We start from the raw sequence: 24792 nt of genomic DNA, 5'->3' as shown, positions 1-24792 counted from the left end.
GAAGCCTCCAGAAGCCTCCCAGCACTCTGTGTGCCCTGACAGCAAGCTTACAAGGAACCGTGTTTCCCATGGGCTGGTTTCCCCAGCAAACCGAGCACTCCTTAGGGGCAGGGGCCTCGCCTTATCCACAGCCACAGCCCCACAACCAGCTCAGGCCTCGTCAGCAGGTGCCCAGGGAACATGTCAGCGTCCAGAGCAAGACAAACACCACGAGTGAAGAGCTGGGGATGGGCATTCCAGGCAGAAGAAACGGGACAAACAAAGGCCACCTCCGAATGACCACAGGGAGTGAGCAAGAGGGAGGGCGGTAGGAGATGAGGGCACTGGAACACCGCAAGTGATCACGGAGGCTGTTCCTGAGCAGCACCTGGGAAGACGCTGGCTGGCTAACAGCAGAGCAGGAGCCAGCACCCAGGTTGACCCCGACAGAAGAGAAGGGAAGGCAGAGCTGGGAAGGCACCCACTCTGGCCCAGAGACAGGAATCAGATCTGTCTGGCAGGACCGAGGGATGGGGTGGGGCGCAGGGAGGCTAGGATGGGCCAGGCTTAGCGGGTGGCAGATACCAGGCCAAGGACTTGGGGTCCGAACTCTGCTCCTTGGAACACCAGCGTTCCAGTTACGTTTAAAATGTGAATATTTCAGGTTTTCCTATCATTTGAAGACACTTCCTCATAGACAAATTTGAGAATCACTGTTGCTACAGATAACAAGCAACATAATAATCACAAAGACTGTCATTTGGTAAGTGATTACTCTGCGCTAGAAACCGTGCTAACTGTCCCGTATAGCTTTCTTATTTGGGCTTATTTGTGCTCTGGGAGGTGGCACGAGTATGCTCCAAGATAAGGAAGCCCAGGCTAGGGAAGGTTCACTTGCCAAGCTCACCAGCTGGAGTTGCTGGAAGGGGCAGCTGGGATTCGCTCAACCCTGGGCGTCTGAGAACAGAACCGTACCTCCCGCTGGGGTGTCTGAGCTGCAGGGTTAGGAGGAGGTCACCGAGAACAGAGAAGCAGAGGAGGAATAGCTTAGGACCTAGGAAATGTGTCTACTCCAGCCCTCCAAGGAAAGGGTCATGGCCCAGGACAGAATTAGACACAGGGGCAGGAAGAGGGTCCAGCACAAGCCACAGAATGGGAGAGAATGTTTTTGAAAGCTGAGCTGGAAACCTGCCCTCTGTGTCTATATTTCTGCCACATGAATCATCTACACCCAGATGGACCTTGCTCTTTAAGCCAGCGCCACACCACTGCCGTCAGAGGACGGGCATGGGGACATGTTTCTGGGGCTGCCTGGGCGATGACAGAGGACGGGCTGGAATGAGAGGACAGCCATGTTCCCAGGCAACAGATTAGAGGAACCCTGCCCGCAGCCTGGGCCGTGCCAGCCGCTGCTCGGGGCCATCAGAGTTTCCCAAGCAGCTCTTGTGGCTATGAGTGGAAAGGGGTCACGGTCACATGGCTCAGATAAATGTAATATTGTTGGCTAGAGTGAATGTTCTGGAATGTTGCAGTCCGGGCCAGGGCCAGGCTAGAATGGCAAAAAAATAATAGATGGTCTCTGTGCAGAACATTACCGTTTGCAAAGCCCTTTGTGATGGTTGCCTGGTTTGAGCTGGAAAACAGCACTGCGCCATGCGAGAGGAAACAGAGGCACAGAAGTTAAGTGATTTATGCAAAATCATGTGGCCTGTGGAAGGCAGAAGCCCACGGTGCCAGTAAGCCTTTGTGTTCCAAGTCAATTCGGTTATCTAACCCTCCACTAACCAGTGCTCTACCCAGTGAAAAGAGCAAAGAAGGCGAGAGAGGACTCCAAGGAGAGAAAGAGAGTATTTTTCTCTCAATCTCTGGTATTTGAAATGCGAGGTAAAATAAATTCCAAACATCTAAAACTTTACACACTGGCAAAGTGTTTTCACCTACATTATTTTACAACACTCCTAAAAAGGCAGGCAGGGAAGTGAGTGCAGGTGATTTACAGAGAGAGAGAGAGAGAGAGAGAGAGAGAGAGAGAGAGAGAGAGAGAGAGAGGGAGGGAGAGAGAGACGCGGGTGGTGAAGATTCAGCTGGGGAGGCTCTGCCTCTGGTGGGCGCCTCCTTTCTCCCCAGGCCTGGAAGCTTTCAGTGTGGGCAAGTGGTGGAAAATGGTCACAAGGCCGTGGTTCCATTTGCTAGACATGATCTGTCCAAACCAGTGGCTGCCTCTGTCTGCCCTTCAGCTCCCCACTGTGGGCCCCTGGCTCCACCCCGATGGCTGCCCATGGCAGCCTGACCACAGCAAGACAAGCAGCGAAATGGCCATCCTGGCCTCCCCCCCGCCACTCCAACCATGCCAGGGTTCTGTGGCTTGGCTGTCTTGTTGGAGCCCACATGATTCTCCTGGAATAGCTGCCACTGTCAACAGATGTGACCACATAGTCCCCCAAGATGACCCCTGGACATGTCCACGTTGCAAAGCTCCATCGCCCTCACTTCTTGGTGGCACGAGTCAGGTCTTGTTTCTCTCGCCCTGACACTAAGTGCGGCTCACTTAGCCTTTCTAATGCCTTAAACCATCTACCTGATGGCCGAGTTGGGCATCCTGCCTGGGACCCAAAGGCCTGGGGTCCAAGCACAGATCTCTGGATGATGATTGTTCCCTCCTGGTACTGGTCACTTCCTGAATTCCTCTCAAAGGCCTCTGCCAGCTTGCCTGGGAGCTCTGATACTGGTGCCCAGTCCCCAGGGGAGCCTCTCTGGGTTTGGGGCTGCACTTGGGGACCAGCTTCCTCTTCCGATGGTGAATAAGCACCCCATCCACAGGAGACACTGCCCATTCCTTTTTTCTACACTTGGGGGTCCTCCTGCTGGAAACACCCAAATGTCCCCTGACAGAACAGCTGATAATACACCGTACATGTTCACAATGCAGCTAACAACCCTGCAAACGAGGCAGTACCAACAACCCCGTGGACTTGGGTGGACTTTTGAAAAATTGCAAGTGGTGGAAAAGAATGTTGCAGAAGACTACATGCTTTACAATAGTGTTTTTATAAAGCTCAAAAACAACCAGAACAAGACAGTATACTTCGGTTCAGGAATACATTCGGGCACAATAAGAAGTATTTTGGAAAAGCAAGGAAATGCTAACCATAAAATTCAGGATGCGGTTGCCACGGGGGTGGGTTGGGGAAATGGGGTGGGGGAAACACACTAACACGAGTTCCTGGGTTGGGAGGTAGTTGGGATGAGCATTTCGTTCTGCTTCATGGCTTACAAATATGTTCCACATATTCTTTTTATATCCACATCAATTGCAACAAAACAACTTTAGAGTAGACGAGAGGGTCCCAGAGGTGCCCTTCTCGTCTTTTCTTCCTCTTCCTGACTTAACTGGTGGCAGAAAAGTGTGCCTACTAGGGCCTGTAGGCACTAGTCCATGTCCCTGTCCCACCACCCTGGCAGCTAAGTGACCTGGAAGATGTTCTGCAATCTCCATTTCCTCCGCTCCCTCACGCTGGCTCACTGCTAAAAGCAATTCTCAGGGAAGTCCCCAGTCCACCTGCCAGTGATGAGGGACAGCTCAGCAGCATCCACGCAGCTGGCCCCTTCCCGTGTCTTCTCTGCGTGCCTGTTCCCGGGCCTCCGAGGCCCCTCCTCTCCCGACACCCCTCCCACATCTCCACCCACTGCTGGCCTCCTTCGCTGGCTCCTCCTTTCTCCCTCACGGCGCCCACCGGTGTCCTCTGGCCTCTCCTCTTCTCACCCTTCAAGTCTGCAGCCACCCCTGAAGTCATGAATTCCTGCCTTTCTCCAGCCCAGACCTCTCACTCCTGAATTCCACCCCGACTGTCCAATTTCCCAGCCACCCTCTCCACTGGGGTGCCACATAGGCGCTCCCCCCCGCCCCGCCCCGCAAGACTGGCCCCGTCTGGTGGTCTCCACCCACCCTCCCAAGTGCCCAAGCCACTTGCAAGTCAGACTCAGTTCCTCCCCCCACCCCCATTGCCACCAACTCTTTTCTCCCTCTCGGTCCCATCCAGACACCAAGTCTGGCCACTCAACCTCCTGACATGCCACTGCAATCTCGCCTCTCCATCTCCACCAAGACCTTCCCAAACCAAGCCAGCGCCTCTTGTGTCGCAGGAAAGCCACTATGGGGTGTCTCCCCGGCCAGCCTGGCTGCAATCCATTCCTGCAGTGCTGTGTTCTTTGGAACAGGCAGATCTGAGTATCGCCTGTCCTCTGGCGGCCCTGCTGCCTCGGGCTCTCCAGGACTTGCCCAGCCGTCTCTCCCCACACCTCAGCCTGAAACCCCGCCCTCCAGCCATGCCCAACCCCTCTCAGTACCTTCAACTCACCACCTTCCCTCTAGGGCCACCCCCGCTCCTCCCAGCCCTGCCTGCTTCATCTCTTCCTTCAGGTTCAATTCAACCGCCATTTTCTCTGGGAAGCCTCCCCGACCCCTGCCAAGGGGATCGGTCAGATGCTCCGCATCTCACAGCACCCAGGACGCTACCCATTTGATTCTAGCACTCGCAACGCTCTATAGTAATTGCCTAAGTATTTTTCTCCCACTTTTGACTCTGCATCCCTCAGCAGGAATCTGACCTTCCATCTCACTAGTACCAAGACAATGCCTGACCCCTGCTAAGTGGCGGCAAAAACTGTCAAATGAAGATACGAAGGTAAGAATGGCACCCTGCCTCCCGTATGTATGGTGTCTCCTTGAATTCTTACAAGAATCCTTTAAAGCAGGTACTATTAGTCTCATTTTACAGGTAACAGAAAGGAAGTGACTTGCCCCAGAGTACACAGCTAGTGAACAGAAAGCTAGAAGTCAGGCCCACCTGCCACCATCCTGTCCCCAACAGTGACCATCCCCATCCCCCGATCCCTCATCCCATAGTCGAGCCGGGGAGCCCTCCCTGGGCCTGGCCTGGCCTGGGCAAGCCTGGGAGCTCAGGGCAGGAACTGGCGATGGTTACCTGGAAGCATGTGGGCCCCGGCCTCCCTGTGGGGATGTCCGATTGGTAGAAAACTTTGAGCTCTGGAGTCAGGGCGATGACAGTCTTAATCACCAAGGAGATGATGTCCGACCAGACCTTCTTGATATCAACACCTTTGGAAGACAGCTTACAAAGAATGCTGGAGAAAGTCCTTTTGCTGCCTGTGCTGGCGCTGTCCGAGTGGATAAAGTTGCTGCTGTGGATATTCAGTGAATAGTTGGTTAAGTGCATAAAGACACGATGCAGATTTTGGGGACTAGGCTCCTGATATGGCTCTGTACAAAATCTAGAGAGTCCATCTTTGGCTATATAAATCTCTAAGGGGTCTAAGGATTTTAGCAGGACATACAGACGAATGTCAAACTTGAGCTTGTCGATAAGGAGAGGTTTGCAGATGTACTCCTGGACCACGGCCGGCCTGCTCTGGAGGGTCCCAGTCAGCCGGATGTCACTGGGGTCTTTAATGAGGTAGATTCCATCACCCTGACAACCACCATCAGGTTTCACAATAAAAGTGGGCTTCCAGGAGGGGTTGCCATCTTTTACCATTCGAACCTGGGAGGGGGAAAAAGAACGGTTAGCATTATGCTCTTTTCCTCACTGTAGCCCCTGGAAGACATTTGGTGGATGAGTGACAAAATGATCCCGCCTAATGAGTCCTCGCTGCGCCTCTTCCATGGGAATGACACAGTGAAGTTCTGAGACAGTGGCATAACAACAGTCCTCAATCTTCTGCTCCAGAGGGAGAGGGAGAGGGAGAGTACAGGGATTGGCAGTCGCAAGACCTGGGTTCAAATCTCACTTTGCCGGTTATTAGCTCTTCCCTGGAGCAAGCCGTATGACAAACAATGACGCTGACAATAGGGTAGTCAAATACCCTTGTGAATGCCCAGGGCTTGCCAGGTATGTACTAGACAAGTTATCTCATCGAACCTCACAAAAACATGACTGTTCCTTTTCTATGATGTAGGAAATAGAAAGGGTACCACCATTGTGAAGAACAGGCGTTTGAGTCAGACTGGCTGGGTTCAAACCCTGGCCCTTCCCTTACTGTGTGACCTTGGGCAAGTTACTTAAGTTATCTGTGCCTTTGTCATCTGTTAAGTACGACCGTGCTGAGGATCAAATGAGAAAACATATGCAACAGGGTGTGGAAGGCAACCAAAACCCCACTTACTGCTCTTTTTAAAACATAAAATTTTCCTGCTAATCAAAGGGTAGAGGGCAGAAATCTAGATCAATGCCCCTAAAGCCCTTGCACCTTCCTCTATACTACCATGTCCCTGTTCCCTCACTTAAAAAGTGATATAAAATTGTACCCTCACCCGGGCCAAGCATAACACCAAACAGCTGATGCTCAGGAAATGCACAGTTCATCACTTACACCCAAGCTTAAGTTCATCTGGTAGACTTGCCCGGTCCTTCAGTTTGTTGAGACCCTTTTGAAACTAGCTTTTGTCATCCACAATATTTGCTTTCCTCCCAGCTCCAGGGTAGTTAATTTTCCAGGCACATGACCAGTCCAGACCCTGACCTACAGTTGTGCCTGATTCAGAAGTGCCTAATTCCTTCAATGCTGTGGTTTGAGTGTGTCCCCCAAGGTCCTGTGTGTTGAAAACTTAATCCCCACACTCACATATGGAAGTGGAGCCTTGTGTGAGTGAGCTTTCCATCACTGTGACAAAATACCTGAGAAAATCAACTTAGAGGAGGAAAGTATAATTTTGGCTCATGGTTTCAGAGGTTTCAGTCCACGGTCACTTGGTCACGCTGACTGGGGGCCTCGTGTGAGGCAGCACACCATGGTGGATGTATGAGGCAGAGGAAACTGCTTACCTCATGGCACCCAGGAGGCAGAGAGAGAGAGAGAATGAGAAGAGACGAGAGTCCCTGACCCTCTTCAGAGACATGCCCTCAGTGACCTAACCTCCTTCCACCAGCCCCTGCCTCCTAAAAGTTCCTCCACTTCCCAATGGTGCCACAGGCTGGCAACTAAGCTTCAACACATGACCGTTAGGGATAGTGACAGTCCAAATTGTAACAGGCTTTGAGGGGATAATTAGAATTAGATGACATCATGAAAGTAGGACCCATGACAGCATTTGTAGCTTTATAAGAAGAGGAAGAGAAGCCCAAGCTAGCACGCTTGCTCTGTCTTGCACTGCGATGCCCTCCACCATGTTATGTGCAGCAAAGGCCCTCACCAGATACCAGCACTTGATGTTGGACTTCCCAGCCTCTGTGACTGTAAGAAATAAATGTCTTTTCTTTACAAATTACCTAGTCTCAGGCATTTGGTTATAGCAACAGAAAAATGGACTATGACATCCAGACATTGTGAGACGCTCTGTGTGATGGTGGAGAATACATGGACCGAAATGACAGGAGAGTGGAGCCAGAGGAAACATAAAGGTTGGAAAAAGAAAACAAGAGGAAGTCATATTCTCTGTGGCTTCCAGCATGCCGCTGAGAGCAGACCCCGGCAGTCCGAGTGGGTGGCATGCCCTGGTGCTGCACCCCCCCCCATGCCCCCGCCTTTGCTGTGGAAGCCCGACCCGGGACATCTGTACTCGGGGATGTACTTATCTCTTTGACCAGCCCATATTTCTAAGTGAAGCTTTTGCCAATTCCTCGGGCACTATCAGTTATTCCGGGCTTGTAAAAGATCTTTAACAATGGAGAAACACTTAAAGCTTTAATAATGGTCCACATCAATTGTTTCCCCTTGTCAGCAGGATTTGAGAATGGAACTTCACAAGAGATCAATGCGGGCCTCCCAGGGCCTTCCACCGAGCCTTGCGTGCAACTGTGACCTTGAGGTTTATGTAGTTATTTAATATTCATCCAAAGCGTTCATACACATGGCACTTTACAGTAAATATGAGTGTCCTGGACAAATGGCAGTTATGGATCAGGATGTGAAAAATGTCAAGTTTGCACTGATGGGTAATTTTTCCCTCTGGAAAGTGTTTGCTGTGCCAAAGATACTAACAGTTCAATATATTATGAGGAGCAATATTTTCTCCTTTGCATTCAGTGTACATGCCTTAAATAAATTAAACTGCATGGTCAATAGTCTCTGTCATTCATTGCATTACTGAATATTTCTTCTGCTCTTTGCCTGAGGAGTGACTACAAACCAAGACTATTAATACTAATAGAATCATTGAATTTTTAGACCTGAAAATATCCTCGGAGATCAGCATCATCCAATCCTCTCATAATTCAAAGGGGAAGCTGAGACTTAGACAAGTGACATGACTTGCCCTGGGTCCCACAGCTGGTTAGTGGGATGGTTAGGTTGAAAACCGAGGTCTCCTGATCCCACCTCAGGTTCACTATATCCCTTCTTGCCCTTGGTAAGATGACGTTCTCTTCTGATTATTACAGGGAAGACTCTCAACACCTCAGACAGTACTGGTGTCTGAACACTGGCCTTACACCAAAGAGTTTGGCCCATAAGCGCAACCAGCTTGGAACTGTATCTGTGGATCCTGAGCTGGCCAGGCTGCTCCAGTTTTCAAATCTCCTTTCTGGGTTCCTGACTGTTAAAATACCTATAAGTCTATAGGAAAGCTTCAGAGTTGCTCAGAATGTGGTTCCCATAGCCACGAGACCCTTTGGAGATGTATTCGGGAAAAGGAAAAGATTTTTCAGAATTTATGCCTATTATGCTCTGAGGTTTTCCTGTAGAAGGACCCCCCCCACACACACACACACACTGCCAGTTACTAAAGCTAAGAATGAATGCACTGGTTCTTATACCTGGGCCCCAGACTCAGAAATTCTGACTTAGATGGTAGCTGAGACCTGGGCATGTGTATTTAGGAAAAAGGACTACAGGTGATTGTGATGTGTACTCTGTCTGAGAATCACTGAGCTAATGTGAGTTAAATAAAAATACAATCTGAAACCAACATCTCGCATGAAGTTCTCCGCACCGGTGTTAGCAAGAGCGTGAGGAAGGCTGGTGCTTAGGCTACAGCTGATGGTATCTCTAGTTTTCACCAAAGCTGCTGCTGGATGTGAAATCCATTATCTTGCAACCCAATACGTGGTCAGCTCAAAGAGATACAGAGGATGTGGCGGCCAGATTACTCAGCACTCATCAGGTTACTGAGGAATTTCTGCATCTTTTACTGCCCCCTAGTGGATGTTTAGGAAATGCAACTGGGAAAGTCGCCCTGGTCCAATACTACAACTCCACTGAGATGTTAAAATAGTCTTGAAGAAGCACCACTGCAATATTGGAATATTATGCAGCGTGAAGAAGGAGGGAAATTCTAACAACGACAAGGATAGGTCTCAAGGACAGCGTTCCAGGGAAGTAATCCAGACTCAAAAAAGACAAATGCTGTATGATTCCACATATGTGAGGTCCACCAAATAGTCAAATTCTTAGAGACAGAAACAAGAATGGTGGTCGCCGGGGGCGGGGTTATGGGAATAGGATATTAGCATTTAATAAGTACAGAGTTTCAGTTTTTCAAGATGCAGAAACTGCTGCACGTAGATGGTGGTGACGGTTGCACAGAGCAATTGCACTTAATGCCCTGAACTTCGCAGGTAAAAAGGGTCATGATGATAAATTTTGTTATGTATATTTCACCCCAGTTTTTAAATTAAAAATTAATTTAAAAAATAGTTTTGGATGAGTTGGGAAAAAATACTGAGGTAAAAAACGAAATCTGGATTTTGGTCCCAGTTTTGTTGGGCAATTTCTGACTGTGTGACCTTGAGAAAGTCACCTAACCTCCTGAGGTCTGTTGTACTCACCTATAAAATACAGGGGCCACCCTAAGGTTCCTGGCTTCAGCCCGCTAACAAGTGCTGAACGGTGATTTATCTTGACATCTCCACAGTTGAAGGCTGTGTTACAAACACGCAGGTGGCATTAATCACCCGAGAGGTCATGCTGTGCTGTTGTGATCAGCGCGCTGGGATGATCTATAGAGCGGGAGATTTATGAGGCTTCTGAGGAAGTCAGCTGGGCGTCTGGGAGAAGCAAGCTAAAATATTTGGAGGGAGAAACGTGGCGACTGGAATACCAAGCCACTAAACATTATTAGCAGGAAGGGGCAGGGAAAAGGACAATTTCTGGAGAAATACGGTGCCTGCAATAGCAGGGAAGTCAAAGCCAATTAGAACAGCCCTTCGTCACTCAGGAGGATTTGCATTCAATCTCGGCAGCCCAGGCCCTGGGTGTCGCAGGTACAGGCTGCAGATCTCAAGCAAAGACAAGCTTCTGTAGACAAAACCGGTATCACAAAGCTCACGCTGCCAGGACCCGCCGCTGCAGCAGCCTGCGCCCGCAACCCAGGGCAGATTCCTACTCCCAATGCTCAAGGCGACTCCCGAGCTGAGACTGAAGGCAGCCTGCGGGCAGGTCACCGAGGCTAAACGGGGAGGATGAGAAGGGCAGTCAAGGGGCAGAGCAGGAGGTGGAGCGGTGAGGCCAAGAGGAAGAACTTGAGCAGATAATGGAAGGCAGGGGAGAGCAGGGTACAGCCAGGGCACTGCGAATGGAGAAGAGCGAGGGTATGAAGAGGGCCGTGCACTAGAAATCCCACCAGTGAGACCAGCAGGGCCGGGTCTACAGCCACCACTCATGCCCTGTCCATCTCTGACTGTCGGTCAGATGCTGTTCTGTGCACTTTACCTCATTGAATCCTCACAGCAGTCCTGCTTTACAGACAGGGAAACGGGGACCCAGAGATGTTAAGGATCTTGCCGAAGGCACACAGCCCACGGGTCATGAGCCAGGATTTGAACATAGACAGTCGGATTCCAGAGTCCTGTCCAGAATGAATGAGGGATGTAGGGGAGCAAGGAGAATGGAAGGAGATCAAGTTTGGGGGTGAGGGAGGGACCTGCTAGGCAAGGGCCTTGAGTGCCATTTTAGGGAGTTTGGACAATGTCCTGAAATGATGGCACTTACCGAAAGGTTCTGAGAAGGGAGCAACTTGATCAAATAAGCACTGAGGGAAGATTGCCTGCTGCTGGGTAGAAGATGCGCTGAAGAGGGCAGATGGCCGGGGCAGAGGAGATGCCCCAGCGGAGGCTGGCAGTGAGGCTGGAGGAAGCTGGCAAGCGCGAGGATCTCGCAGGGGTGGGATCAAGGGAACTGGGTGAGGGAGGCAGGGACATTCAGGACAACTGCCCAGTGTCTAAGAGGAGGGGGTCAGGGAGTATACTGGGAGGAGGGAAGATCTGGGGGAGGCTAGGGGAGGATGATGAGCCAGACAGAACAGAGAGGGCACACAGCTGGAGAGGGCATGTGGGCACCCTGGAGTTTGGGAGAGAGATCTGGGGTCTTCAGACCCCCAGTGATGGCTGAGGCGCTGGCCATGGGCCAGGTCACCCAGGGACAGTATGGGGAAGGAGTAGGGCACACCTGGGAACTGGAGGCTGGAACAGGCAGAAAAGATCCCAACACACCTTGCCCCTTTGCCTGATCTGTAGGGAACTGATGGGTTTTCAACCGGAGAGGGACACAGCACCCACACCCCCGGGCTCCCATGAGATCACCATTTGGAAGGACTGAGACTAGGAAGGAAGGTATTGCAGCTATCAAAGTCCCACAGGCCAGAGCTGCGGCAGGGACAATGGGGTGGATCACAGGAAAGAAAGAGAGAAAGTAGGGTCAGGGGCCCCTGGCAACTGGATGGATGCGGAGGGTGAGGGAGGGGGGAGGGGTCATGGATCATCTCGGGTTTGGGGCTTCATCAATTATGGAGGCGATGGTGCCATTCACAGATGGAGGGTATGCAGAAAAAGGAGCAGGTCTCACTGGAGGGACCTGGGGAGGGCGAGACGGGTGTTCCCTTCATCGAATGAGTACTAATTGAGCAGCTATGGTCACGCAGCTGATTTAGACCCTTGCAATCTCATTTTGGATCAGACTGTGTTGTCCAAAATCTCCTGGAGATAATTAACTTTGACACAATAACTCTCCCAATCTTAGAAAAAATGGAAACTGCAGTCTGGCAGGCAGGGGTGAGACTCGGACTTTAACCTCAGAGGTGGGCTGTCTTGAGCTGGAGGGAGGGTATCCCGATAAGCCTCTCGGCTGGACAGTGAGGGGGAAGCACAGGCCACGTGGAAAGGAGTCGCTGCCACCGTGTGCCCCTACGTTCTTGCCACCGCCTGGCTTTGGAAAGGTTCCAATTAAGAAAACCTAAATGGTAAGTTTAAAAAAAAAATTAAAAACCTGTTGGTTTTATCACTGATGAGTATTACAGTTTACGCAGACAGTTTAACTGATCCCGAGGACTTGTAGCTGACCACTCATGCGCAACGCCTTGGTGTGGCTAGTGTTGAAGGGCCCCTTCCTTGGCAGGCAGCACCAGTCCATCCTGCCAGGCTCCCTCCCTGCTCCGCCCTCCCGCCCCCTCAGGCCTCTGTGCGAGGCATCCCTCCCCTGGGGCTCCGTCAGCCTCTCTGCCTCTGCTTTGCCTGTAGGGCTTCTGCTCCTCACCTACACCCCAGCTCAAAATCCCTTCTGAGAATGCTTTCCTGGCCTGCCACCCTCCACACTAGCTCCTTTCTTTTCCAAAGTGCTTCTCCATGTGCCCTGAATCTTCATGAGCAGCTCCTGAAGGCCCAAGGCCCTCCTGAAGGATTATCACTGCACGCACATGAGCATACAGGCACACACATGCACACGCACCTACACACGTGCACACGCACTTTATAAACAAGCTGAGGCCAAGGGACATGCAGACTTGCTAAAGGCCACGCAGCTAGTGGCAAAGCCAGAACGGAAACCCCAAGTCTCCAGATTTCCAACCCAAAGTTCTTTCTACCATAATGAACTGAGGCATCTGAAGAGGTCATTCCAAAGAAACCTTGGAATACATTCTTCTCATTCTGAACAACTGCATAACATGGGGGGACATGCCATTAGAGAACCCGGCACTTCTCAGAGTTACCACTTTATTTAGCCTTCAAATTGCTGTTCTATAGAGAACGAAGAAACTAAGGCCCAGAGAATCAAGCAGGAAGCCTGCGGTACCCAGCTAGAAGGTGGGATGAAAGTGTCAGGCCTGGGCCCAAGCTGCTCTTTCTTTGGAAGAGATTCTGACATTTGCCTGAGAGGTAAGACCCAGCATGGTGGGGTCTTCTCGAGAAAACCAAGAGGTAAGGAGGGGCCCTCCACAGGCTTCACCTCAAATCCAGGCTGTTACCAATGCAGTTGAATAGATCCCACTCTAGGGGAACAGCCACTTTATGTGGGGCATAATCTAGCCATCATTAATGAGCAATGAAAAAGCCACTCCAGAGCACATCTGGGACTATAAACCTGCTTAATAAGAAGGAGTAAGTCAATCTGTAAGACTGTCCATTTTCTTCTCAGGCCTCTTCTCCACTAGGCCCCTCTTGCTGGAACTGAGGGGACAAATGACAACAGACCCTCTATTGCCTCCTTCACCTTTGCCCCACAGGTCCAGTCCCAGCCAGCCCTCTGACCATCCCTACCTGGTTCTCCTAACACCTGGCTGCTAAGCCAGACTTGAGTGGCTGGAAACAGCCTTCTAAGGTCCTTGGGTGATCCCTGAGCACATGAAGACCCCCAGGTTGAAGCTTCCACCCAGTTCCAGGTTGACATCCACCCGGTCCATATGTCTGACCATCAGTGGGGAGCAGCAGAGTGCAGAGTGCTGAGAATGGGCTCTGGGGCCAGACAGACTTCAGTTCAAACCTCAGTATAGTCACTTCCTAGTTGTGTCAGTCTGTTCTCTGTTACTGTAACAAAACACCAGAGACCGAGTAATTGTAAAGAAAAGAGATTTATTTAGCTTATTAGTTTTGGAGGTTCAAGAGCATGGCACTGGCATTGGCTTGGTCTTGGTGAAGGCTCTATGGCATCACATGCAAGAGGGAGCGATCACATGGCAGGAAGCCAAAGAGTAATTTAGGGGACCGTCTCACTGTATAACAACTAGCCCTTGTGAGAACTAACTCAGTGTCCCAGAAGAACTACCTTAATCCCTTCTCCTCAATCCCTTTGGGGCACAGCCCTAATGACATAAAGAGCTCCAGTCAGCTCCGCCCCTTAAAGGTGCACCACCTCCCAACATTGCCGCATGGAGGACCAGGCTCCCAGCACATGCTCCCTTGGGGGACACACTCAAACCATATCCAAACCTCAACACCAGCTGTCAGGCCTGGCCAGCTCTGCATGTCAGTATCCTGTAGTTCCAGGAGGATCCAGTAGTGAACAAGAGTATCTACAATTTGTATTGAACACGATCCTACTTTTTATTATTGTATTTTTATTAGTCTGATCATCCAAAGGATTCCTGATGGAGGTTCATTCCAACCTCCTTTGCTGGGATCTAAATGCCTTTCTACGTTATCCTGTATTCTCTACCCCTGGGACTGGGACTTGTCTCCTGCCTCTCCACGTTTCCTGGTCCCTGTGGATATCGACATCATGTTTCCCACAGTCCGGGGGCCATCCCTCCAGAGTCCAGCCCACAGCCACTCAGCTCCCTGGCCTCCCACCTGCCTTCTTTTTCTGCTTCCTCTCGGCCTCCAACTGAGAGGCCCAGAAGGCATCGCAGCTGAGCCCACCCAGAACAGAATGCTGCACTGCCGAGTGAGCTGTCCCTCCAGCTAAAGTCCTTTTCCAACAGTGAGGATCCCTGCTAATGAACTGGCTAACTAATCGTAACTCACTTCCAAATGTATACGACTCCACTCCAGTCAAGAGTGCTTCAGGCGACGGGCCAGGCCCTTCCTCCTGCCCAACGTCACCACCCCTTGTCTCTCACATTCCTACAATATTTATAACTTAAACTTTCTTTTTTTTTTAAAGCACTAGAATATCAATGTCATATTTATAACACTCAAGTCAGTTGCCCTCCCTCCCAGTGCTCTTTTGGCCAAAATGGCAGTATTGATCCTTTGTGGTATTGATCAGTGCCAGGCAATGGGCTGGGCCTGTCAACAGGTACACGAGATCTAATCCTGCAAGATAAGGTGCAGCACTTCCATTCCTAGATTTCGTAGTAGAGGTTTCTCTCGTGCTCCAAAACCCTACAAAAGAGAGGCTGGTATCTCCTTGAGTGCAGGGAAACCATCACTCTCAGGTCTAGATTCCCTTGCCGGCTCTCTCCCAGCCTGACACAGGAAGGGCTTCGAAGGAGTGGCTCCTGGCCACCTGTTCTCTTACTTGCTCAATGCCTCACCACACCTGGGATCACAGGTGCGATGCTAAGTCTGGATGATTCCAGCCACTTCCATTAAAGTGTGTCCCGATGCTGGTAACTCCCCACTCTGGAACACACCTCCTTTGGGCTCCAGACTCATCGTTACCCATGTGACATATCAAACACTAAACTCACCATCACATCTACTCCTCTGATGTGTCTGTTATCAGTGAACACCGCCACTATCCACCCATGTCCCCAGGCCAGAGATCTGGGGTCACCCAGGCTGCTACCTTCTCCCCCACCCCACCCAGCCACCAAATTCTGACATTTCTACTTCTTAGCACAGCCCACAGTCCCTGAATCCTCTTAGCATTTCTCACCTGTATTATTGCAATGGTTTTCCAAGTCATCCCAAGGACTGAAATCTGCATTTCTGTCCTGATGTTTCCCACATCAGGATGTTCAGTTCTAATAAGTTGCTCTGTGAGGTAGGCATTACAGGGTGAGCCTCATGAAACTGCCACAGATATTTATAGGACAAACACAACCACATACACACACACACACACACATACATGTTTATACACACATGTACATACACACACAATTTCATATGGTTCACACACATACTATCATTACTGCTATTATCACATCAAGGAAACTGTGAAAGGGCTTAAAGGTTATGTTATTTCCCCAAGGTTACACTGGGGGACCCAGGATCTGAATGCAGGTATATGTTCAAATTTCTAAAAACCACCTTTTTTTCTGCTACATCTTATCACCTTTCAGACTCTGTAAACTAGTTCCTGGAGGAATGCTCACGGTTTAATGCTTTAAAATACAATTAATAATAATACACCAAAACCGGGTTCTATTTATGAGTATCTATGACGTGCCCTACATTCCTGTTTTAGTTAATCCTTACAGTCGGGCTATGAGAAGATCCTGGCGTTTTCTTTTTATATGCTTCATTTTGTTCTGTATGGTGCAGGTGTGGCTTTGGTTTTAATGATGTTACAAATAAGACATCTGACGCTCTGAGAAGTCAGCTGATCTGCAAGCCACATGCCAAAGGGTCAGGAGGACTGGGAGGAAGGCAGGAGAGGTGAGACGACCTCACGGACCAGGGCCGGAGTCTGGTCCCTTGTTGTCCTGATCACTGGCAGCCTGGCATGTGGTTGGGTCTGCTTGTCCTGGGTCCCAGGGTGGGGGACAGGGGTGGCAGTATAGAGTCTGTGTCTGATCCCTAACAGAAGCGCTGGATGGAAACTGAAAAGCCAAGACTGTGGAACACCCCAGTCTCCTCCAAGTGCCCGCCCAGGATCTGCACCCAGCTGGCTCTGATTGTTCACTTAGCGGAGTGAGAGCAGGGTCTCCTGTGCAGCTCTGAATCTCTGTGGGGCCGCTGGCTGGAGGCCAGGCTGAGCAGAGTGGTACGGAGGAACTCCCAGTGCCACTGAGGCCACCCAGAGAAGCCACTTCCCCCTAAACAAACACTATCTGTGTCCCCCCACCCCCGCCTTTCCACGGGAGCAGGTGGCCATTGGACTGCAGGACCTGGGCTAAGCTCTGTCCCAAGGACTCACGGCAAGTGTGAGCTCAGAACCCGCTTCCTGACCTCTGGCAGGTCACGTACCCACCCTCAGGTCATCTTCCTTAATAAATTCAAGAGGGCGGTGAAGAGGGCCTCCCTGCCTGAGAACAGACTCGCTTCCTGGAAACTGACCTGACCTTTAGGGCTGCCTCATGAGCCACGCGCCAGCACAATGGGCGAGGATTGGCTGGGTCGGGGTAGAGGTGTCCTTAGGCTCTGAACCAAGCCTGGCCCCCTTCCTTCTTATTTCCTGTAACCATAGTCTGAGCTTGGAAATGTCGGTTAAGGACTCCAGGAGAGCCGTGGGGAAGGAGCGGGAAGAGCAGGCAGCCGGAGCGTCCTGTTCTCAACAGGCTCTCCTCTCTGAGTGGCAGGCTCTTCAGTTCGCCCTTACGTGGCAGAGGACGATGGCTTCCCAGGCCCCAGGGGCACACCTGGGTTCCCTGGAGGCGTGCTCCCTGAGATCCCCTGCCGACTGGCACAGGAAAGCCCACTCCCTTTAGCGGACCTCACCTGTGGCCCATGGAGACAGGCAGCTATGCTGTGCTCCCAGCAGGGGGCCATTTCAGGACTTGGGGACATTAATATGCTAAAGGAAACAACCACAGAGGAAATGCATACAACTGTAATAGTGGGGCATTTGTCGCACAACAGCACCAAGGTCTTCATCTGTCGAAAGAAGGTGAGGATAAACCTCACTGGTCCAGCGCTCCCCTGACCTGCATGGCCGGGGAACGCTTTTAAAATTGCAATGTACTTGGGGAACACCATAGGCGCTCACACCTGTTCCGATGAATAACGTGGACCGATTGTAATTTCAATATACAAACTAGGACAAGATGTGACTTTAGTCAGTGGTGACATTAGTCAATATATAACATGACAACAATTAATCTGTGAGATCATTTACTTCAACTTTAATCCAAATAATGCACGAATGCTTTGTTAAAGGAGCAGGTCTAAGAGCAGCAGAGATGAATCATCTTATCTTGAGTTCTAAGCCCTTTCTGGGCTTCTGGAAGTGACTTTGAGCGTGTCACACTGGTGTTCGGAAAGAGAAAGAAACTAACATTCAGAGAGCAGTGTCGCTGTGCGGGGGCTTGGTCAAGCACTCTGACTCGGTGCTGCCTCTTGCTGCCCTTCCAGCAGTGCTGTGAGATGCCTGTTACTGAGTTTTACAGAGACCAAAGGCAATAACCAAGGCCACACAGACAGTTAAAGATGGTATCAGATGCAAATCTGACCAGCTCCAGGGCCCGAGTCCTTTCCATTACCTGACGTGGGTAGAGGAAGTGGGGTAGTTAGCTTCTGCACACGTGGTCCTGCTAGCATGATGTTTATCCTCCTGCTACAACCATGTCAGTTTTGATCATCCCAATAGTCTCAGTGCCAAGTGTAATTCCAGAACCTATGGCTAAGAAAGCTCAAGACACATGGATACAATTTTAAATTTTGAAAGGGTTGTCATAGGGCCTACAGGGAACACAAGTGTTCCATGGGACCAAGAGGGCCAAACACATCGGGACGGCCCATTGGAAGGAGGGTGAGACACAGGGAGAAGAGGCTCAACTCGAGAACATTTTCAGTGTTAGGAAAACTCCACTGTTTGACGCATTACCTTGAAAATACTCAATTGCTCACTTTTGAGGATGAGCAAGTACAGGTTGGAGCCTAACTGCTATGCTTTGGATCTGGAATGTCCCCCCCAAAAGCTCATGTGTCAAAAACAAGGTCCCCAGTGCAGCAAAGTTCAGAGTTGGGGCTTTTGGGCAATAATTGGATCACGAAGGCTCTGATCTCATTAGTGGATTAGTCTACCAATGGATTACTAAATGGACTACTGAGAGGTGGGACCTAGCGGGGAGAAGCAGGTCACTGGGGGCATGCCCTGGAGGGGTTTTCATCCCCCATTCCTCTCTCTCTGCTCCCCAGCTGCCACGAGTTGAGCAGTTTCCCTCTGCCAAGCTCTTCTGCCATGATGCTTCTGCCTGGCCAACCATGGACGGAATCTTCTGAAACTGTGAACAAAAATAAGTTGCTCCTCCTCTAAGTTGTACTTGTCAGGTATTTTGGTCACAGCAACAAAAACTGACTAATACACTGACTACCTGTCTAGGTATAGAGGGGATCCCAGCCAAGAGGGAGGTGGTCTGGACATCCTCAGGTCCTTTACGGTCCTAAGATTTGTTTCTTTGGTACCAACATTTTTTCCTCTAGGCCTAATCAGTATCTCTGACTCTCAGTGTGACTTGGCCAATTCGTTCCTGCTCCGGGTTTCAGTTTCCTCATCTGTACAATGAGGCATTTGTCTGATGAGCTCACTGAAAAATTCTTCTGCTTAAGGCTTCCCATATTCTACAAGCTCTCCAGTGGTCGGGGTTGTAAGAAAACTGCTACAGGATTGGCGTCATGTTCTCAGAGGTCACAAGGTGACACTCCTTGCGTGTGAGCTTGGGTCGCTTGAAGTGGTGAACTCAGGACACTTCCCCACCCAGGCAGAGAGATAGACCAGGCTCATTATGAGTCAGAAAGAAAAGCAAGAATCAGGCAAATGCACAAGATTAGACGTAATATTCTGGACATAATTCTGGAATATGTTAAAAAGTAAATGCCTTCAAGCAACGTATCCAGAGTCTGCTTTTCTTAAGGAAGAGAAATGAAAATCCTGCTCACCAAGGTCAGTCCAGTCTCAGCGAGGCTGGCACTGCCACCTAGGGAGGGTTTTGGAAACTTCTGGGGGTGTTTGTGATAGTCGCAGTGAATGAAGGGTATGGCTGGCATTTAGTAGCAGGGGCTTGGGCTGCCAGACAGATCGCACAGGAAGTCCTGCCATGCCTTTGAGAAAGAGAAAGATCTATTTATATAAGGCATGAAGACGGCCCAGAACCTAACTCCACGTTACAAGGAGATGCAAAGTAATTTTTCATGGTTTAAATCGAGTGCCACATTTTTTCCAGGGATGTAAGAACTGCGTAAATGGAGGGAAAATGACATGTGGCCTTTTTTTCTGGGATTTTATCAAGTTTCTTTTCAGAAATATCACATCACTGATGGCACAGTGGCTCAAGGTATTTGTGTCACTGATCCAAAACCCAGTGATCATATATGAAAGTAGTTGAAATGTCAAATATAGAGAAATACTAAGTAGGGGGGAGACTATGATGTTTAATCAAATATCATCTTTTCTTTCATAGAAAGTTACTCGTTATAGGTGGGTGCCAGCATCTGACTGCTTCCTTATGTCCTGGTGTAACAGCGCCAAGTATTTACACATTGAAATGTATAGTATTTTGTTATAAAAAATGTTTTCTTATTTTTCTACTCTACAAAGCATTTAAAGTGGGGTTTTTAAAAACTGTGAGTAGGTTGACCATACTTCATTTGGGAATTATCTTGCTGAGAGGAGAGGTGGGAGGGGCACACAGCACACCCCTGAGCAGTGAGCACCCCGAGCTTCCAGGGGAAGAAACTCCAGCCTCTCAGAATCAGCCGACTGCAGGGCTCCGGCAGGCAGAGTGTAAGAAAAGCCCGGAACATCTTCTTGTGGCAGTAGGAAGAGAATGCTCAAAAAATAATAGAGGCTATGAAGAGGGTTCAGGGTTCTGCTGGCCAGACCTTGAATAATTTGAGCATCAAAGTATGTGGTGATAGGAGAGGATTAATTGAGGATTATAACCCATGAATAAACTCAGAATCTGCAATGAGGACGCAAAGATGCATGCATACGTACAGAGATGAGTAAACGAGAAAGCAAAGTTCTCGCTTGCAGAAATCCAGCAGACAAGTGCAAACGGAGTGATGGAGGAAGACAATTACCCTTTGGCAACCATGACAAAAACAGTTATTCAGGCAAGACTCATTACAAGAGGCAGAAACTAGAGGGTGAAATTTGGGGAGTAACAAGATATTACATCAACTATCTTCCCTCAAGATAATTACTAATTAGAAAAGGGGAAATTGTGACTTTTCCGTTGGTTATCTACACATTATTGATCTCTATTTTCTCTGTGTACATAGTATATATGTATAAACTACATAAATAATACAAATGTGTAAACATTATATTTACCATATAAACACTATAAATCTGTATATACTACATATGAGCACATATAAATGCACACATACATAATATATACACTATATATACTATACAGAGAGTAGAGAATAATGTATAATACACACTAATATATAATGATGTATATATTTAATGTACATATATATAGTGTATGTCTCTGTATACACATACATGCTTGTACACACACATTTTGGTGTCTGTTTCACAAAACTATAAAGTAATAGAACTGTGACTAATTTAAAAAGTTTGCACGCATCCATTCTGTCATTTCAGATGGCCAAAAATCTAAATCTATAAAAATCTAAATTCACCTATTTTTTCCTTTGCTATCACTGAGATGGCTACTCTATAGAAATAATTTTCACAAATAACCACATAATTTCCCAGGAACTAAAAAATTTAGTGCTCTAATCTGTGCTTCTTTTCTTTCCTGTCTTTTTATCTTTCTTTGCTTTTCTCCTTTGAGAGTTGTACAACATGTGATTGTTAAAGGTGTCTCCATCAGAACCAAGTTTTACTCTGGTTCTTTTAAAACATGATCTTGTGCACTAACATTGCCTGCAAAGTGTCTCCCAATGGTTAGTTAACCTGAGAGCTAAGACATTCTTCCTTTTAAGTCACTTTCACCATTTAACATAAGTCCTTTCTCTCTTAAACATCATTTAATACAACTGATAGAGAATATGAAAACTGTGTTACTCCTCTCCCCATAAAAACTGCATTGCTTAAAATCTAAATACATTTTTTTTCCTTTCTTGAAATCATAGCACTCTTATAAAGTCTCCTCCAAAAAATGAGATTATTTTAGCCATTAGTGGTTGGCAAGCTCTGGACCATGGTCCAAGTCCACTGCTGGCTGATTTTATAAAGTTTTATTGGAACATAACCATACTTCCTTATGCTTCATCTATGGCTGCTTTTACGCTACAATAGCAGAGTTGACTGTGGAAGATTCTGTGATGTACAAAGCTGAGAACAGTTGCTATCTACTGATCACAAACATGTTTGCCAAACTCTGTGCACACACAGAATGGACACGCAGTGGCATTAAATATGCTGCTATAAAAATGATCATGCACATGTAACACTGTTAGCTGTATTAATAAGAGCATCCAACAGAGGGAAAACTTTCAGAGTGCATTTGAATATTCCAAATAATACATGTTTACTTTTGTTGAATTTATCTTGTTTCCAAGATAATTCTCTCTAGACTCACAATCTGCCAAAATGTCCTCCAAATCAGAGTTTTATTGTCATTTCTCTGAGTTAACAGAGGTATTCGTTTGCACGACTGCTAAAAGCCCGTGGCTTTTGGTGTCAGGCAAGTCATGATTCAAAACGAGGTCTAACACTTACTGACTGTGAGTACTTGCCAGGTACCCAGCCAGGAAAACAAGCTGGAGCAATGACTTGAACTCTCCAAGCCTTATTTCTTCATTTAAAAATGGAAATGACAAGCCGGGCTCAGTGGCCCAAGTCTGTAATCCAGGGGCTCAGGAGGCTGAGGCAGGAGGATGGGAGTTCAAAGCCAACCTTGGCAACAGAGAGGCACTAAGCAACTCAGTGAGACCATGTCTCTAAATAAAATACAAAAAGGGCTGGGAATGTGACTCAGTGGTTCAGTGCCCCTGAGTTCAAGCCAGTACACCCCTAAAAATAAAAAATAAAAATAAAAAAATGGAAATGATTAGAGTTATCTATTTCAAAGATTTAATGTAAGAAAAAATAAGAAAAAATGAATACAATGTATTCATAGGTTCTGGCCAGAGCATATGATGTACACACATGCTCCAATAATTAGTGTATGTGTTTTAAGATAACGAAACAAATGGACAATAAAAGTAATCATTAAAAAATGGAATGAATTACAAGTATGACTAGATACTGGATCAAGATTAATTTAGTCATTTTGATAACTATACTGTGGTTAGGAAAGAAAATACCCTTATATTTAGAAAATACTCATAGAAGTGCTTAGAAGAGAAGGAACATCAAAGAGAGAGAGAGAATAAGTGTGGTTAAATTTTAACATTCAGCATTGAGTGAAAGGCAAGTAGAAATTATTTGTATTGTTCTTACAATTTTTTAGTAAGTCTGAAATTATGTCCAAATGAAAAGTTAGAAGAAAATGGAAATGGGATATTAGGCCCCAGAGCATAAAGAAGCATTGTGATAAATCCATTCTAGCCAAACAAATCCTTTTATCTTATTCTTCTACTGCTTCTAGAAAATGCATGGGGTTACTTCAGGAGGTAGGGAAAGAGGGTGCGTGTTTGGGAGGGAGGAAAGGACAGGAGAAGTCTGTCATTAACAAGGCCAGAAACTTTGATTATGCCTCCTTTCTAAATCCAAATCTCTCTTTGCTTCTCCTTTCATTAGAACACCAAGATGCAATTACACAGAAAAGAAGTTGAACAAGAAACAGAGAGATTTCTTCATTTCCTTAGAGAAGAGGAAAGAAGGTACCAGCGGAGCAATTTTCATAATTTCCCATTGAAACAGGCACTGAAGTCAAGATTGGCTCCACTATTATCTTGTAGAAAATGAGCCGTCTCTCCTCAAGTGACTCTAGCGACATCGCTAAGAACTTTTGCAAAACGAAATGAAAAGGACAAAAATTGAAGGGTAGCCGACGACCTTTCACTTCCTTTCGGGAAGCAGAGTTTTCCTGACCTTTAAAGTAGTCTCTCCCTGAAAAAATGTTTACGGCTTTCACTTTTTCTTTGTAAAAGCTTGCCATTAGAGAGGACAGGGAGCAGGAGAAGCGGTGGCCCTTTAATGATCACACTTATCCCGACGGTCCGCATAACAAATCGATGCTGCAAAGAAGCAAAATTATAACGATTGTGATTTAAAACACTAAATGTATTTGTGGGGCAAAACAAAGTTTAGGAAATTAAACAATAAAGTTTCCACTATCAGCAGGATTACTGTGTAGGGCTGTCACTGCAAAGAAAACAATCTAAACCAAGTTAAGCCTAACCAGGATGTAGTTCAGCCAAAATGAAGTCTTCACTCCTTTCCCTCCTAAATGATCTGTCGTCAGATAATGAGATAATTAGTCTCAAGATTAGATTTTTATTAAAAATTAAAATAAATCCCTTCCCTTGGTTGGGGAAAAGAAGCCAGAAACACCCAGACTGCTCAGCATTCTTAACTCCAGCTTAAATTTCCAACTCATATGCAAGACCTTTTTTCCGGTATTCTTACATTTCATACACATGTCTGAAGTCCCCTTTCTGTTTGTTACTGGGGAGACAGTTTCCTCGGGGCCCCCAGCTTGGCAGGGGAAAGAAGTAAATGTGCTTTACTACAGGCAGTGATGATACAGCGTGATTCACAGAGCAACCCCGTGGAGCTACAGATGAGGAAACTAAGGCTCAGAACAACTGAGTAACTGTTATCTAAGGTACACATTCAGAAAGTAATAAAGGATCTGAACCTATGTCTACACTGACCCCCAACTCTGGGCTCACTGTCTCTCAACATGGAACATGGTAAATATAGTGTTTTGGGGAACCTATAATTGAAGAAGACCCAGAGAACAGAGTGGTCCACTGGCTAAGAGCCAGGGTGTCAGAAGAGTAGGAGGTGGGATGGGAGGCGGGGTATCAGAAAAGATCTAGGGGTACAGTTAAGTGGCAGAGCGCTTGTGTGAGGCCCCAGGTTCCATCCCCACTACTACAAAAAATAAAAGCCTTCACTGACTTGGTGACATCAACTCTGATATGAAGAAACTGAGCCAGCATTTGTCTGACAGAGAAGGGCAGGAAGGGGGTCCCCAGCAAAGGAAATGGTGGTGTGGGTACCAATCAAGAAGCAAGTGAACCTCTGGGCTTTGAATCTTTCTGAACGGCCTTGGGAGGAACCAATAGGAAGGATGCCTTGGCTTACCCCGTGTCTGCTGGTTTCGCTAATCGCACCACAGGAATGATGGGAAGAGCGGCAGAGTCAGGTGGAAAGAGACTGCCCGGGTCA

General features: G+C 48.0%; 1 protein-coding gene across 5 annotated transcripts in view; it reads right to left on the bottom strand.

Annotated features, from left to right (window-relative positions):
- Ttll11 (tubulin tyrosine ligase like 11) overlaps nt 1-24792 on the bottom strand; it is a 233373-nt gene that overhangs the window by 139779 nt on the left and 68802 nt on the right. For 4 of the 5 annotated variants that reach the window (XR_007104937.1, XR_007104938.1, XM_047524512.1 and 1 more), the window contains exon 4: nt 4965-5540. Coding sequence is in view for 3 of the 5 variants with exons in the window: in XM_047524512.1 (XP_047380468.1) it covers nt 4965-5540 (576 nt within the window). In the remaining 2 variants the exon portion in view is untranslated. The remainder of the gene's footprint in view (nt 1-4964; nt 5541-24792) is intronic. The other variant, XM_047524513.1, reaches the window with a different exon arrangement.

Source organism: Sciurus carolinensis, chromosome 14 (genome assembly GCF_902686445.1).
Source record: "Sciurus carolinensis chromosome 14, mSciCar1.2, whole genome shotgun sequence".
In the NCBI taxonomy this organism is placed as follows: Eukaryota; Metazoa; Chordata; class Mammalia; order Rodentia; family Sciuridae; genus Sciurus; species Sciurus carolinensis.
This window is presented reverse-complemented; position numbering and strand designations above follow the sequence as displayed.